The sequence below is a fragment of the Talpa europaea genome, assembly GCF_964194135.1.
Source record: "Talpa europaea genome assembly, chromosome: 1".
Classification (NCBI taxonomy): Eukaryota; Metazoa; Chordata; class Mammalia; order Eulipotyphla; family Talpidae; genus Talpa; species Talpa europaea.
The window spans coordinates 153,850,734-153,866,415 of NC_140073.1; the positions used below are offsets into that span (position 1 = coordinate 153,850,734).

The 15,682-nt window shown below is 50.1% G+C and overlaps 1 protein-coding gene across 1 annotated transcript in view; it reads right to left on the reverse strand.

The window, feature by feature from the left end:
• Nucleotides 1–12,873, reverse strand: part of NMUR1 (neuromedin U receptor 1) — a gene marked incomplete at both ends in the record, with an annotated part of 34,559 nt that extends 21,686 nt beyond the window's left edge. The window contains one exon of the mRNA XM_084227968.1: nt 12,805–12,873. Coding sequence (XP_084084094.1) covers nt 12,805–12,873 — 69 coding nt within the window. The remainder of the gene's footprint in view (nt 1–12,804) is intronic.
• Nucleotides 12,874–15,682: the final 2,809 nt, after the last annotated feature.

A 15,682-nucleotide genomic window follows, 5' to 3' on the forward strand; every position in this document is an offset into this window, starting at 1 on the left:
GAGCCGGACCGTCTAGCGACGTCCAGTGACAAAGCTTTAGTGTCCATCTAGCTGCTGCTTGCAGTCCCGGGTTTCCGGGCCAGTAGGGCCGGCTTCTGAGCTTGCATGGCCAGCAAGTTCCCAGGGGACCGCTGCTGCCTCTGAGGACCTTCCTTTGAGAACCGCGGCCTCACCTAGCCTGGCTCCCATCTCAAGGCTGCCCCCTGCTGGCAAGGGGCTCTGAGACAGCCGCCCTCGGAGCCGCAATTGCGTCTCTAGCAGATGAGGATGAAGTTGAGATGACTTGGCGCAATTATTTAGCACAGCTCTGGGCACAGACGGAGACTGGGGAAAATGTCCCCTGCTGAGATGTGATCATTTAGCGGGAACATAACTGCTGTTTGGCGGATTCTGGCTTTTTATAAGCCTCAAAGAATTATATATCTTTAAAAAACACGTACCTATACAGTCATTATTAAAATTAAATTTGGGGTTAAAAAATTATATGATGGTGGTGATTGTGGTGAGGTAACATACATATGAAGAGGTGTGGACATAACTATACACCTGAAACATTTATAGTGCTGTAAAACATTACCTCAATAAAAATAATTTAATTTAAAAATAAAAATATCTTAATCATTGATGTTATGAAATATATTGCCAATGATTTTTCTTCTATAAATTTTAGGGTTGAAGGTCTTATTTCTATAGATGTTTTTGGAGGCCTCCATGGTGGCCTAGGGGTTAAGTTTCAGGACTGTCACTGCTATGGCCTGAGTTTGATCCCCAGCCAGGGAGCTGACTACATGGCCCAGCAGACCTCTCCCATCTCGCCTGCTGCTTCCCTCAACAGTGTATTTCAGTAGATCCGCCTGTTCTGCTCCCCACTCTGTCTCTGGTGAATCCTCTCACCTCTGGCCTGCACCCCAGTTCTACACAAAAATAAAATCTTTTGAAAAATAATAAAAATGAAAAACTTTCACACAATTAAAGGTGATGTAAGTAGATTTAAAAGACATCCTACTGAATGGGAGAAAATATTTACACGTTACACAACCAACAAGGGGTTAATATCCAAGATACATTAAAAACTTATTCAATTTAATCTTAAAAAAAGCAAACAACTGGGCCTCCCTGGGGGTGTAAGGGGTTAAGTCTCAGCATTATGAAGCTATCTGCAGCCACTTTCACTGCCCACCCCTACACCTCTGGCCTACACTCCAGTTCTTGCATGCGTGCATAAATAAAAATAAATCTTAAAAGAAAAACTAAATATGGAAATACACACGACCCAGCAATCCTCTTCTTGGGCATCACTCCAAAGAGTATGAAACCATCAAAAATTTATATGCTCGGGCCTCCCTGGTGGCACAGGGGTTAAAGACAGCACTATCAAGCTATCACCAGCCACTGCAGCATGAGTTCGATCCCCGGACAGGGAGCTACCGACATGGCACAGCAGACTTCTCCTGTCCCGCCTGCTGCTCCCCTCAGCAGTGTATTTCAGTAGATCCGCCTGTTTGCTCCCCACTCTCTCTGGTGAATCTTCTCACCCCTCAGTACCTCTGGCTTATGCCCCAGTTCTTGTATGCATAAATAAATCTTTAAAAAAAATTATATTCTCTACCATTTTCTTTTTTGCTGCATTATTTATAGTAGCCAGGAGGTGAAAACAGACTCACTGTAAGACCAGGGAAAATGTGCCCAGTTGAGGGGACATATCGGGGACAGTGCCCACGGTAGAGGATGGGATCAGATGTGGCATGTGCACACGGTAGACTATTACTCAGCCATGAGGAGAGACGAGATGTTGCCATTCACAGTGGAATGGAAGGAGCTCGGGGGGTTATGTGGAGTAAAGTGCCTTGGAATGACAGACAAATAATGGACATTTACACAGCGGATGATTTGACAAAACACAATACTTATAAAAACTAGCGGACATTAGTAAACAAAGTGGGGCTTTTGAATTTAAGAGGGAATTATTTAATAAAGTCAATAAGAACTCTACAAAAAAATTGTGTTTCCCAAACAATTGGTCTGCAAAAAATACTTCTCTATTTTCTAACTAGAAAAAAATGGCATCTTTTATATTTGCTTTTTAGGGCTTGGTTTTTACATTTCCTAGGTTTCCAAAGGGCCCGGTGTGAACCTGAGTGCAAGATGAAAATAAAAAGTATTTTCCTTTTTTTAAGTTTGTTTATTTATTTATTTTCTTACTTACTTATGCATACAAGAGTTGGAGTGCAGACCAGAAGTGTGGCAGGGGTGGGGACAGAGTGGGGAGCAGAACAGGCAGATCTACTGAAATACAACTACTGAGGGGAGCAGCGGGGAGACAGGAGAGGTCTGCTGCGCCACGTGGGTCAGCTCCCTGGCGGGGTTTGAACTCATGCTGCAGAGGCTAAGGATAGCTTCATAGTGCTGCGTCTTAACACCTTGCGCCACCAGGGAGGCCCCTGTGCTAGTGATTGATTTAGATGTGGGCCTGGTGCACAGTACAAGTCAATGAGATGTGAGAGGAATATGCTAGAGAGGCCTCTGGGCCAGACATCCCTGCTCTGATAACACAATGAACAAGGATGCCAGAGGCTGGCCACTGATGTGTTGCAAATGATTTCAGGTCTATGTATCTGGCCACTGCCAGGCAGAACAGCACTTATTTTGAGGTCAGTTGAGCTGAAGATCTAAGCACGTAGGTTCCGGATGATGTCATTAAACCAGCGAATACACTGGATGACACTTGAGACTTCAATCCCTGCACCACCAGGGAGGCCCCCCAAAATACCCTTCTTATTAGGCAATAAAAGCAAAGTTTGAACCTGAAAATACAATGGGATCCCAACCTTGCAAATACAAATTTATCTTGTATATATTGGTTGATATATATTGGTTGGTGGTCATTCTGCCAAGAATAAAAAGAACTGGAGGGGGTAAAACAACACCTAGAGGTTGACAGTGGTCATCTCAAGGTAGAAGAACTAGGGAGGGTGATCATTTTCCTTTATACTCACCTACAGCCCTACCTCGTCAGTAACCACATCATGCTTTTATCATTTAGGAAAACAATATGCAGCACTGGCAGCAGGGCCTGGGGTCCCTGGAAGCGCCTGGGGAGAGGGGTCGAGGGGACCTCAGCAGTCTCCCCATATTCAGGCACAGGCCTAAACCAGCACTTTGAAGGGTCTGTGAGAATATGTGTGACTTTAAAAATATAAAATATAAAAATAAAAATGATTCTTGGGTTAATACATTTTAATAATAAAAATAAATGTTTTAATGTCTGAGAATTACAACCTCATGTCAAGAAGTCCAGTGTAGTAATTGCTTTGTGGATATAGGATGCCACTTGGGTCAATGAAAAGTTCTGCAATTTGTTGGTGGTGACGGTCATAACTATATTGTAAATTGCATGCTTTAAAATGGTTAAAATGGCAATTTTATGTTTTGTGTCGAGCACCCAAGAGAAAAACCTAATTGCGGTGAAAGGCAACTCTTCTAAGATTACATGGAATTCACATTGAACGTGGGGTCTGGACGCCTTCGGGGTATCTAATATGATGCCCATGGAACCTCAAAATAGAATTGCTCCAGAAAAGGCAATGATGGTAAGGATCCATGTTCTTCTGTCACAGGAAACTTATGAAGTGACAGCGAATGTGTGGATTTGGGGTGGGGCTGGGCATGAGGCCTGGGGTACAAATGTCCCCCTCACACTGCTCCCTCCGTCCTGCGGCTCAGGCCCCTACAGTGAGAATGGGGAGGGAGGTTTTCAGAGACGGGCTCCTCCTGCCATGTCACAGAAGTAACACTGGGGGGCAGTGGAGAGCCAGGTCAGATTGGGAGGGCGCCTGGGAGCAGGCCCCAAATCCACTGCTGGCCCCCCAGCCCCCTGCCCCTGACCATCCCTATCACCAAGTCAGTCACTTCAGGTTTTCAGAAAATGGCACCAGTTCTTAAAAGAAAAATGCTTTACAGGTAAAACCTAAGTGTTTCATCAGCTTCCGGGGGATTTTCAAGGATATTCATGATAGGTCAGTCTTTACATGTTCAACACATTCTGATTTTTTTTAAAAAATGTTAAATGTTCGCAAATCACTTATTCTAGAGAAATGCAAATCAAGACCTCAATGAGATACCATCTCACACCTATGAGAATGGTCCATATCAAAAAGACCAGAAACATGGGCCTCCCTGGTGGCGCAAGGGTTTAAGACGCAACCTGTGAAGCTATCCGCAGCCACTGCAGCACGAGTTCGATCCCCCGGCCAGGGAGCTACCCACATGGAGCAGCAGACCTCTCCTGTCTCGCCTTCTGCTCCCCTCAGCAGTGTATTTCTGTAGATCTGCCTGTTCTGCTTCCCACTCTGTCTCTGGTGAATCCTCTCACCCCCCACACCTCTGGCCTGTACCCCAGCTCTTGTATGCATAAATAAATAAGTCTTTAAAAAAAAAAAAAGACCAGAAACAAGTGAGGATAAGAATGTGGAAAAAAGGAAACCAGGGGCCTCCCTGGTGGCACAAGGGGTTAAGTCTCAGCACCATGACACTATGGGCAGCCACTGCACCATGAGTTCAATCCCTGGCAAGGGAGCTGACCCACAGGGTGCAGCAGACCTCTCCTGTCTCCCCGCTGCTCCCCTCAGCAGTGGATTTCAGTCAGTCTGCCTGTTCTGCTCCCCACTCTGTCTCTGGTGACTCCTCTCATCCCCCACACCTCTGGCCTGCACCCCAGCTCTTGCATGCATAAATAAATAAATTTTAAAAAAGAAAAATAGAGACACCATCGAACTCTCTCTTTCCCTCTCTTCTTCCCTCCTCCCCTCCTCCCTGTCAGCATTCTGGGGACTAGAAGTCTCAAGCCAAGTCTTCAGCAGGACTAGTTACTTCTGGAGCTCTGTGGGAGAATCTGTCGGTGCCTCTCTCCTTGCTTCTGGAAGTTGGCGGCAACCCTCGGTGCTCCTCAGCTTGTAGATGCATCTCTACCATCTCTGCCTCTGTCCTCAGTTGGCTCCCTCTGTGTCTCATTCTCGACTCCTTCCCCTTTCTCTCGGAGGGAGCCCTGGTCATTGGTTACAGAGCCCCCCTTAATCCACGGTGGTTTCACCTCAAGACTCCTTCACTTACTTAAACCTGAAAAGCCTCTTATTCCGAGTAGATGACATGCTGAGCTTGCAGGTACACATGCCTTTGAGGGCTTCCCCTCAGTCCTGATGGGAGCCACGTGGCTGGGTGGGTGTGGACACAGAGGATGAGGGGTGAGGGGAACCCCTCTAAGTGTCTGCAGCTGAGGTCCCTCCCTTGACAGATATGCTTGGGAGATGGTGCTTTCCCCTGGCAGTGCTGGTCCCCAGTCCTCATTTCCTGAACACGCCTGCTTGGGGCAGGCCGGGGCCATCTGCTCTGTTAACTCAAAACCTGGATGGACTTCCTGGCCCTGTTCATCCTGCTCTTTCTTGAAAGATAGGACCTGTCTTTGCTGCAAAAACGGACACTCATCCATAGTTGAAATGTGGAGGCAAGCTCTCATATGGCTGTGCTTCTAGAAGCTTCCAACACCTCCCAGCGGCCTGCTTCCTCCAGGCACTCTCCTGCCCAGAAGTCACCATTCCTTCCTCAGCTTCCCAGACATAAGTGAGGTCTCCTCCTCCCTCCAGAGACTCACAAGGGCCATCTCTCACTGCCTTGGTGTCATCCACCTGCCCACCCTCGCCTCTACCTGTCCCCACACTGCCTATGACTCACACACCAGGTGAGTAGCAGGAGTCTGCAGGTCCCTGGAATGCAAATCACCAGCAGCTCGGATCTCAGAGGCGGGGCCTGGGGAGTGGGCATATTCATCTTTCTGGGGAGGGGCCCATAGCTTTCCCCACTCCTCCAAAGGTCCCTTTCTGACTTCAGGAAGCTAAAAACACAGAAACTCTGGGTAACCCACTCTAAAGTATAAGAGTCTCCCCACCCCGCTTGGTGCCACCGAGTGGTGCTGGTGGGAGCAGCAGTGAGTTCTGGTCCTGGGAGGCACAGGCCATCCAGACGTGTCAACCACCCCGAGGCCAGGCATGGCGGGTGGTCCACAGGATGCCCTGGGGTGGAGCAAAACCCACTCCATGCAGAGCCTGGTGGCTGAGTGGAGGAGAGGGGGTGCTGCAAGAGCTCTCCCACAAGGGGATGACTGCAGATTGTTGGGGCAGGGAGAGAGCTGGGGAGCCTAAGGACAAAGCCCTGCGACCCCATCCCGGCCCACTCCACAGTGTGGCCTCTGCAGGCCTATCGATAGTAAACCTTGCTGACGTGCTGGCCCTGGGGCCTGCTCACTTCTTGAATCTCTTTGGGACTCTAGTTGAGGGCCTAGAACAGTATCCCTCTGCTCGGGCTGCAAAGACGGGACACCTGAGGCTGGGGGACTTGACAGAAGTGCACCTTCTCACAGCACTGCAGGCAGACGTCAGAAACCAAGATGTTGGCAGGGGTGGTTCCTCCTGAGGGCTGGGAGGGAAGGAGCCATCCAGGGCCCTCTTGGGCTCTCGCCGGCGGTCTTCATGTCCTCGTGGCGTTTTCCCTGGACAGGAGTCTGTGTGCAAATTTCCTCTTCTGAAAAGGATGCCACCAGTCACACTGGATTAGGGCCCATCCTAAGACCTCGTTTTAACTTAATCCCCTCTTCAAAGACCCCATCTCCCAGCACATTCACATTCTCATGCGATGGGGGTGGAGACGCAGTTCTAACAGACACCCAGTAATCCAAGATTGGGCAGAGGGATTGAGGTCTGACTTCTGGTCTCTCAAGGCTAGTCTGGGCCAGGGTCCCCTGAGGTCGCTCACATGGCCACCAGCCAGGCCTCAGAGGGCTGTGGGATGGCCAGCCCCTCCCCCCCCTCCTCGGGTGCCCTGGGGGAGCCCTGGTCCTGCCTGCTCTCACAGCAGTTGGCAGGTCAAACGTGAAGGTGGGGAGGGTTGGGGTGGCCCTAGAGATGAGGGTGGGTCTAGAAGAGACCAGGCTGGGGTGTGGGAGGGCTGCAAGCCCCCTTTGTTTTTGTTTTTTTTTTAAGATTTATTTATTTATTTACACAAGCACTGGGTACAGTCAGAAGCGCGGGAGGGTGAGAGAATTCACCAGAGCCAGAGCGGGGAGCAGAGCAGGCAGAAGGACCAAGGTACACTGCTGAGGGGAGCAGCGGGCGGCAGGAGAGGTCTGCGCGCCATGTGGGACCCTCCTCCGGTGGCCGGGGAGCAGCCGGGAATCGAACCGACGCTGCAGAGGCTGCGGGCAGCTTCGCAACCCAGTGCTCAACCGCTGCGCCGCTGGGGAGGCCCCCCCTTTGTTTTGGAGATGGAAGCGGGAGGGGTGATCTCTGGGTTCAGCTCCCCTTTCCACTCTGGAGTGGGTGTTTGAATTGATTCAGAATCCTATTTGCTTAGAGGGCCCAGGCTTCTGGAAGTTTAGAAAGAAGAAAACTATTTTAACTTGCAAATGTGTTCTAATAAAGTAGTATTTACTCATTGTGAATAGGACAAATGAATTTTATGAATCTAAAATTGTACAAAAGTTTGAAAGAAAATACTTACCCACAATTCCACCATGACTAGAAGTCTCTGACACTGGCTATTCATTTGTTATTTGCTAGTATCACATAATTGTGCACTTTCAGGCTTTTCTCTTAATGCAAGTAATAAATATCACTGCAGGAAAATTAGAAAATGCAGTTAACCAAAGGAAAACAATTTTATTAGGCCACCTATAATCCCACTGCCTAAAGTTTTATTTTTCTTTTATATCTCTTGGATTGCTAATACATTTGAATATTTTTCTATGCTTATTAGTTATTTAGATTTCTTTGGTAAGTAGGCTGTTCTTGTCTTTTGCATATTGTGTTATTGGGCATCTAATGGTGCCATCAATGTGTCTGGGATCTTTATACAGTATAGATGCCAGTCCTCTGTGGTAATGTAGGTTTTTTTCCTAATGTAGAGTTTGTCATGAAATATGTTAGGGTGTTATGAACCTATGTCTATTTTTTTTCCTTTGTAATCTCTTCACTGGTTTTAATGTTTAGAAAGTGCTTCTCCTGAAATCAAATCATCAAATCTTTTTTTTTTTCAAAGATTTATTTATTTATGCATACAAGAACTGGGGTACAGGCCAGAGGTGCGGGGGGTGGGAGGATCCACCAGAGAGAGAGTGGGGAGCAGAACAGACCAATCCACTGATATACATGGCTGGAGGGAGCAGCAGGCGAGTCAGGAGAGGTCTGCTGTGCCATGTGGGTAGCTCCCTGGTCGAAGATCAAACTCATGCTGCAGTAGTTGCGGATAGCATCATAGTGCTGACGCCTAACCCCTTGCACAAACAGGGAGGCCCCAAATCATCGTATCTATTAGTTTATTTATGTCTCTATCTGTTTCTTCCTGTGTGTATGTGTCTGTCTGTCTGTCGGTCTTTGCATTTACCTCTTTAAAATCTGGGAGCTAGGAACTAACCCAATATTTTTCTAAATATTTAACCATTTTGTAACTCATCCTCCCAAAGTCCCAGGTCTCTGCTGTGTCCCCAGGGCAGTCTGCCCCAAGTCAGCCTACAGGAGAAATCACCAGCCCCTTGCAGGCCCCCGGACGCCAGCACGCTCATAAAGCACTAACAAACAAGCTGTGATTTTTTTGATGTTGTGGAGGGAAGGGGTTTACCTTGGAGACCTCAAAGCAAACAACTTAAAAATTCCCTGTAGATATTTCTGTTCTTCCCAAGCCTCACCTGCTCCACCCCCAGGGAGGCCTGACCTGTCCTCTCTTCTCAGTGCCTGACCTGACTGCCCTCCCTTCTCAATGTCTAGAGCCTAACTGTGAGCCTCTAACTCCAGCATTCATTTCCCTGTTCTCCAGCAGAACAATCAGACCAAACCCTACTTTCTCTGAACAAAGGCCCTCGGGCTGGCAGCATTCTCCTCCATGGAAAGCAGGGTAGCAATCAGCCTCCTCACTTGAGAAGGCCTTTGGGGTCTCAGTTCCCACCCCTTGGGGCTTATTAACCTATTTCTTCCAAGCAAATCCAGTATCTCTTTGAAGAATTCCCATACCATCTGCTAATGGAGCCCAGTTGCACCATCTCCTTAGAGTCTTGAACCTGCAAGAAGCAGGAGTTCTGGAAAGATATAGAATCTGGAGTCTGCCCCTTAAATAGTCCAGAGCTAGGACAGAACATAGCCAAGGAGCAGCCAGCCAAAGAGGCAGACCCCCCCCCCCAGGGCTGCGCCCCCCATCCTTCCCAAGGTGATCTTCCTGGCCCACTGGGGACCCCACAGCAGGACTCCCTTCTGCTTGGGTTCCTCGGCTCTTGGGGGTCAGGGTCCCACACCTGCAGCTCCTCAGGGCAGCCCCATCACTGGGGATCCAGGCAGAGGGAGAAGAGACCTTGGGGAGGTCTATTCCTCCTGTGAGGGGAATGAAAGGCACGCCCTGCCTCTCCACACCAGAGGAACACACCGACAGGGCACCACCAAAGTCTGCAGCCTGTGCCCTCTGGAGGGGAGGCCAGCGTGGCCTGTGATGCTCTAGGGCCTGTGGGAGCTGTGTCTGGAGCAGCAAGAATCAAGGCACAAGAGTGTGAGGAGGGCCTCCCCGGTGGCGCAGCGGTTGAGCGCTGGGTTGCGAAGGTGCCCGCGGCCTCTGCAGCGCCGGTTCAATCCCCGGCTGCTCCCCGGCCACCAGAGGAGGGTCCCACATGGCACGCAGACCTCTCCTGCCACCCGCTGCTCCCCTCAGCAGTGTACTTCGGTCCTTCTGCCTGCTCTGCTCTCCGCTCTGGCTCTGGTGAATTCTCTCACCCTCCAGCGCTTCTGACTGTACCCAGTGCTTGTATAAACAAAACAAAACAAACAAATAAATAAATAAAACATGCCTCTATTAAAAAAAAAAAAAAGAGTGTGGGGAGCAGAGCCATGCGGTGCCTGGCAGCCCTTGCTTCGACACCACTCTGAACCACACACATGCATGCACGCACGCACGCACTCACGCACCAGGAATGAAGGACTCGTCTCTCTCTCTGTCACCAGATAAGCACTCCTATTTCCTTTAGTTACCCTCCAGGCTTAACAAATTTTGTTTTCTTACATTCCAGGGGAAAAGAGCATCACTAAGAAGCTACTCAAGCTTGGTGACCAGAGAGAAGCAGCCTGGGGGGTCTTAGCAACAACATCTTACTCATTTCTGGTATGCAACTTAGTTCCTGGTGTGGCTCTTGTGTCATGTTAGACCATGTACCGCCATGAGGCAGGATGGACCTGGGGGGGGGTGTCCCGTGACTACTGACCCTTTACTCACCCCTTGGTGTGCAACTATACGGCCACCTCTTGGTATGTAGCCACGTCCTATCTGACCACGTACAGCTACCAATGCAAACCCACCTGGTACCTTGTGGAAACTGAAAGTGTAGCTAAGCCCCTGACTTCCTGCAGACGGGGCTCAGCCTTGGGACGCGAATCCACTGAGTCAGCACCGGTGCACTAAACCTGCTTCTCGTCAGCCCTGGTGTCCACATTTCCTTTGGGCCGTGTAACGGTTCATCTGAATCGCCGACCACCAGGTGACAGCGAAAGCAAGCTGGCAGCAGCCAAAGCCTCTAGGTTTTGCCAGAATGGACAGGCTGACCCTCGCCCACACCCCACTTCCACTCCCTTATAACTCTGGATAAACACTTCTGTCTCTGCCAAAGATCAGGACGGTGGTCGTTCAGACACGAGACTCCTGCCCTCCTCAGTTTGTCAACAAATTAAACTACTTTCCTTCTCCTCAAACTCTGTCTCCTTTTATTGGCTGAGGGAAACCAAGACTGGAATTCCGTATCAAATTGGCAAGCCAGCCGGGAGACACACACCCCCCGGCCCTGGCACTCCGAGTCTGTGAGGGGAATGACAGCCCCGTGATCTCAGAATTATCTGGGCGTCATCCTTCCGTCGTCCTGAGCAAGAGCTCCTTGGATGTGTGGACATGGCTGAGCCACACCAAGTTCCCACCCCTTGGTCACTGGGCCACTCGGCGCTCTCTGCCAAGCTCGCGTCCTATTCGTAGCAATATGGCGAAGCTGAGAATTTAACGAAGCTTTAAGGTCTGTGTTGCGTGGACAGCACCATACTGACCAATGGGAGTCGTGGAGCAAGCTGTGCAATGCAGGACGCCCTGGCCTTTTATTGATAGAATAATACAGCGTCAGTCAGGTGGGATAGGAGAACAAGGAAAAAGCATGGGTAAAATTGAACAAATGTGCATATGAATCTAGGGTTTCAAGGGGAGTCTGCTGACAAAGTATTTTTTATCTGCTTGATCACTCGGTATTGAGATGGAAACCATACCCCAGGCCTCCTCCTCATGGTTCCAATCTTACTGACAAAGCATTCAGCTGACCAGTCTCTGGGAGGGCAGGGTCATGCATCAGTCAATGGCCCCCTGGGCACGCATACCCATTGTTCCAGGAGGATCAAGCATCCTGCTCCTGTTAAATTTGAAAGGAGCCTTATAGGGCCTGGCATCCAAGTTCTTTGAGATAACCAATTGACCAGTGTGACTGGCCTTGTATTTGAATGCAGAACTGCACGTAACCAAGATGGTGACTGAACAGGCTGTTTAAGTCGAGCAGATGCCCAGTTCCAGTTCCTTGTAGCTTACCAATTCCATCTTGAAGTTAAGTCTCTCCTCTTGCCTGTTTCTGCAAGCGCTTAGGGGGAGCCAGGCCACACCTCAACCCTGTCTTAGAGATCACCTCTACATATCCTATTTCATGGCTCTACCTTCCATAAAACACTAGAATGGGGCAACTCAGACATAACAGGGATGGCCTTCCCTCCATGATCAGTAAACAAGCTCCTCATTTCCAGCCGAGAACTCATCAGACGGTCTCTCGTCCATATTTCTCCCAACGTGCTATTTACTAGGTGTCCTCTGATGAGGTTTTTTGGAGTGCTGGGTCCTTGGATTCACTATGGGAAGGGTTTCACGGGAGGTCCCGTTTTGGCGTCATGCGATGAGTTTCTCCACCAGACAACGACAGTAGCTATATTTAAAGAGCAGGTTTAGGGCCTCCCTGGTGGCACAAGGGGTTAAGACGCAACCTATGAAGCTGTCCATGGTCTCTCCAGCACGAGTTCCATCCCCGGCCAGCCAGGGAGCTACCCATATGATGCAGCAGACCTCTCCTAACTCGCCCGCTGCTCCCCTCAGTGGTGTGCTTCTGTCAGTCTGCCTGTTCTGCTCCCCGCTCTGTTTCTGGTGGGTCCTCTCACCCCCCACACCTCTGGCCTGTGCCCCAGCTCTTGTATGCATAAATAAATGAATCTTTAATAAATAAACAAACAAATAAATAAATAAATAAATGGCAGGTTTATTAGAAAAGGGATAGGACAGTAAAAGACACTTGCATTGACACAAGCGGGCAGGAAGAGCTGCCATGAAAGGGACAGGTTTGCTGAGAGAGGCCTGCATGATCGCAGGCGGGCGGCCTGGAAAAGAGCTGCCTTCCCTGAGGGAGGTCAGTGGAGAGAAGCCCCGGCAGGTACAGGTCACGGCAGGCAGGAAGCTGCTGCCCTGCAGAGAGGAGAGAGTTGGTGAAAAGAAGCACCTGCATAGTCACAGGGGGGCCGTGGGAGTGCTGCCCCAGCCTGTGCAGAGACTGCACAGATACAGTCCTCTCCTGTTTGGGAGGGGTCACTCCTCGTGAGCCTTCGGTTTGTCGCTGATTTTGGTTAACTACGCTGAGTCCAAAAGGGTCCGGAGATTCCAGGATGGGCCCAATCGCTCTAGCTTTACCTTCAGGTCTGTGCTTCAGACACTTCCTACAGCATCTGCTATCTGCTTGGGCTTTATGCCTTGTGATAAAAGGATCTTGATTTCTATAGCTTGGGTCATGGTCACGTTACTCCCTTCTACCCCAGCCTCCTGTGTGAGTCAGGCTTTAGACTTGTGAGGCCTCCATTCCAGTTTTTTTCACTCTTGTGAAAAAAGAGGCATCATCCTCCAGCAGACTGAGGCTTTCTTTACACCGTTCTCTTTTTCCTTCCGATTCTCACCAGAGTCACCTTTAAGTCTGTTCACAACAGAGGCTTTTCCTAGCCTGCACCTCCAAACTCTCCTAGCCTCACCCATCCCCCACTTCCAAGGCTGCTTCCCCATTTTTAGGTGTTACAGATGCACCCACTTCTTGGTACCAATTTCTTTCCTGGTTCCTGCAGATTGCAATAACAAATGGCTTATAAACGACTGGGTGGTTAATAAACAACAGTTTGTTTCCACGATCTGGATGCTGAGAGGTCCAAGGTCAAGGTACTGGCCCTGTCTGGGAGAGCTGGCCTCCAGGTTCATAGCCACTGTCCCTGGCTGTGTCCTCACATGGAGAAGGGGTCATGGAGCCCTGCAGTCTCTTTCATAAGGGCATTAACCCCATCACGTGAGCTTTACCCTAGTGACCTAACCACCCCAAAAAGGTCCAACTTCCAAATACTATTACACAGGAGAGTAGTTTTCAATATATGAAGGAAGGGGACACATATATTCAGTCAATAGCACCCACACACGAAAGATGATCAAGTCTGGGAGCTGCCCAGGCCCTTAGCCTTCACTTATTTCTCTTCACCACTGCTGACTGTGGGTCTGCTAGACTTAAGCAGCCTGCTAACTTAAGCGGCCTGTTCAGCCACCATTATGGTTACCTGCAGTTCTGCATTCCTATACAAAGGTCAGAACTGTCCAGTCACAGTCATATGAGCCAAACCTTACAAGGTGCCTTTCATATGAATCAAGAGCAGAGAGCCTGATCACCCTGGAAGGGTGTGCATCACGAGGTATGACCGGGAGCGCCCGGGGGGCCGAGGACTGATGTACGACAAGGGACCTCAGAAGCTGACCAGTGGAACGCCTTGTTGATAAGATTAGGACCACAGCCGGGGGTCTGGGGTCCAGTTCCTATGACAACACTTGGTCATCAAGCTGATAACATGGTCAGCAGACTCATTGTCCCCCAAGCCCTAGATGACTTTCCTGAGTGTCACCATCCTTTCTCCTTGTGCTCCTAATGCACATAGCTGATGCTCTATGATTGTTCTATCAATAAAAACGGCCAGGATCTTGCTCTCAGCAGCATCCTGCCTTGTGCAGCCTGCTCCACAACACCTGTGTCTTCGTCAGTGTGGTGTTGCCCAACGCAATAGCTGATGACTAATTCTCTGCAGAAAGACTGGCCAAATCAGGGTCCCGAGTCCCCAGAGTGGACAGAGAAGTGCTGGGAGTGGTCCCATCTAGCATTCGCTATAAATCAATACCTGCACCCCATCCTTCCATCAAAGTCACATTTGCTGTGACTCCCAGACACCTGCAGGACCTTTTCCAAGATATCTGCCTTTTTTTCCTTATACATCTGCAGACTGGGCTACAAATCGTCTCCTCGACTTGGCCCACTTGGGCAGCCACTCCAGGGGCTCAGGACCCTGGCTCTGCAGGTTCCTGTGACATCACCAGCTGCCCATAGTCCCCTGTGACCTCACTACCTAGACACCCAGGGAGCCCATGGCCACTTCCCCAACAACACAAGTGGCAGAGGGCCCCAATGACCACCATACCCTCAGGAGAGGCCAGCACCCCCACATATGGTGATGTGGCCAACGGCAGGTCTACAGGCAGCCAGACAGCGGAGTCCCAAACTCAGGTCCTCGCAGGTGGACCAAAGGCCAGCTCAGCTGCACAGCAGCATGGAGGTCTGGACTCTGAAGAGCTAGTCACGTTCCAGAATGCATCAACCTGTGAGGGCACATCAGATCATGAAGACAGGTCAGCCCATGAGACATCAGCACGTAAGGGCTCATCATCCCATAAAGGCAGATCAGGTCATAAGGAGACACTAACCCATGAGGACATATCAGCCTATACAGACGCATCAGACCATAAGGACACACCAGCTCCTGAGGTCACATCAGCCCATGGGGTCCCGCTAGCTCCTAAGGACACGTTAGCCCATGAGGACACGCCAGTTCCTGAGTACATACCAGCTCCTGTGTACACATCAGACTATTCAGACATGACAGCTCCTGAGGTCCCACCAGCTTCTGAGTACGAGTCAGCCTATATGGACATGCCAGCTCCTAAGGACACATCGGCCCACGAGGACATGCCAGCTCCTAAGGACACATCAGCTCCTGTGTGCATGTCAGACTATTCAGACACATCAGCCTATATGTACACGGCAGCTCCTGAGGTCCCACCAGCTCCTGAGGTCACATCAGCCCATGAGATCCCGCCAGCTCCTAAGGACACATTAGACCATTCATGCACGTCAGCCTATTCGGACATGTCAGCCTACACAGACACGCCAGCTCCTGAGGTCCCACCAGCTCCTCAGAACACGTCAGCCTATTCGGACATGTCAGCCTACACGGACACGCCAGCTCCTGAGGTCCCACCAGCTCCTCAGAACACGTCAGCCTATTCGGACATGTCAGCCTACACAGACATGCCAGCTCCTGAGGTCCCACCAGCTCCTCAGAACACGTCAGCCTATTCGGACATGTCAGCCTACACGGACACGCCAGCTCCTGAGGTCCCACCAGCTCCTCAGAACACGTCAGCCTATTCGGACATGTCAGCCTACATGGACGCGCCAGCTCCTAAGGACACATCAGCCCATGAGGACAAGGATGAGCATGAAGCTGCTGCAGGACTCAGCCAG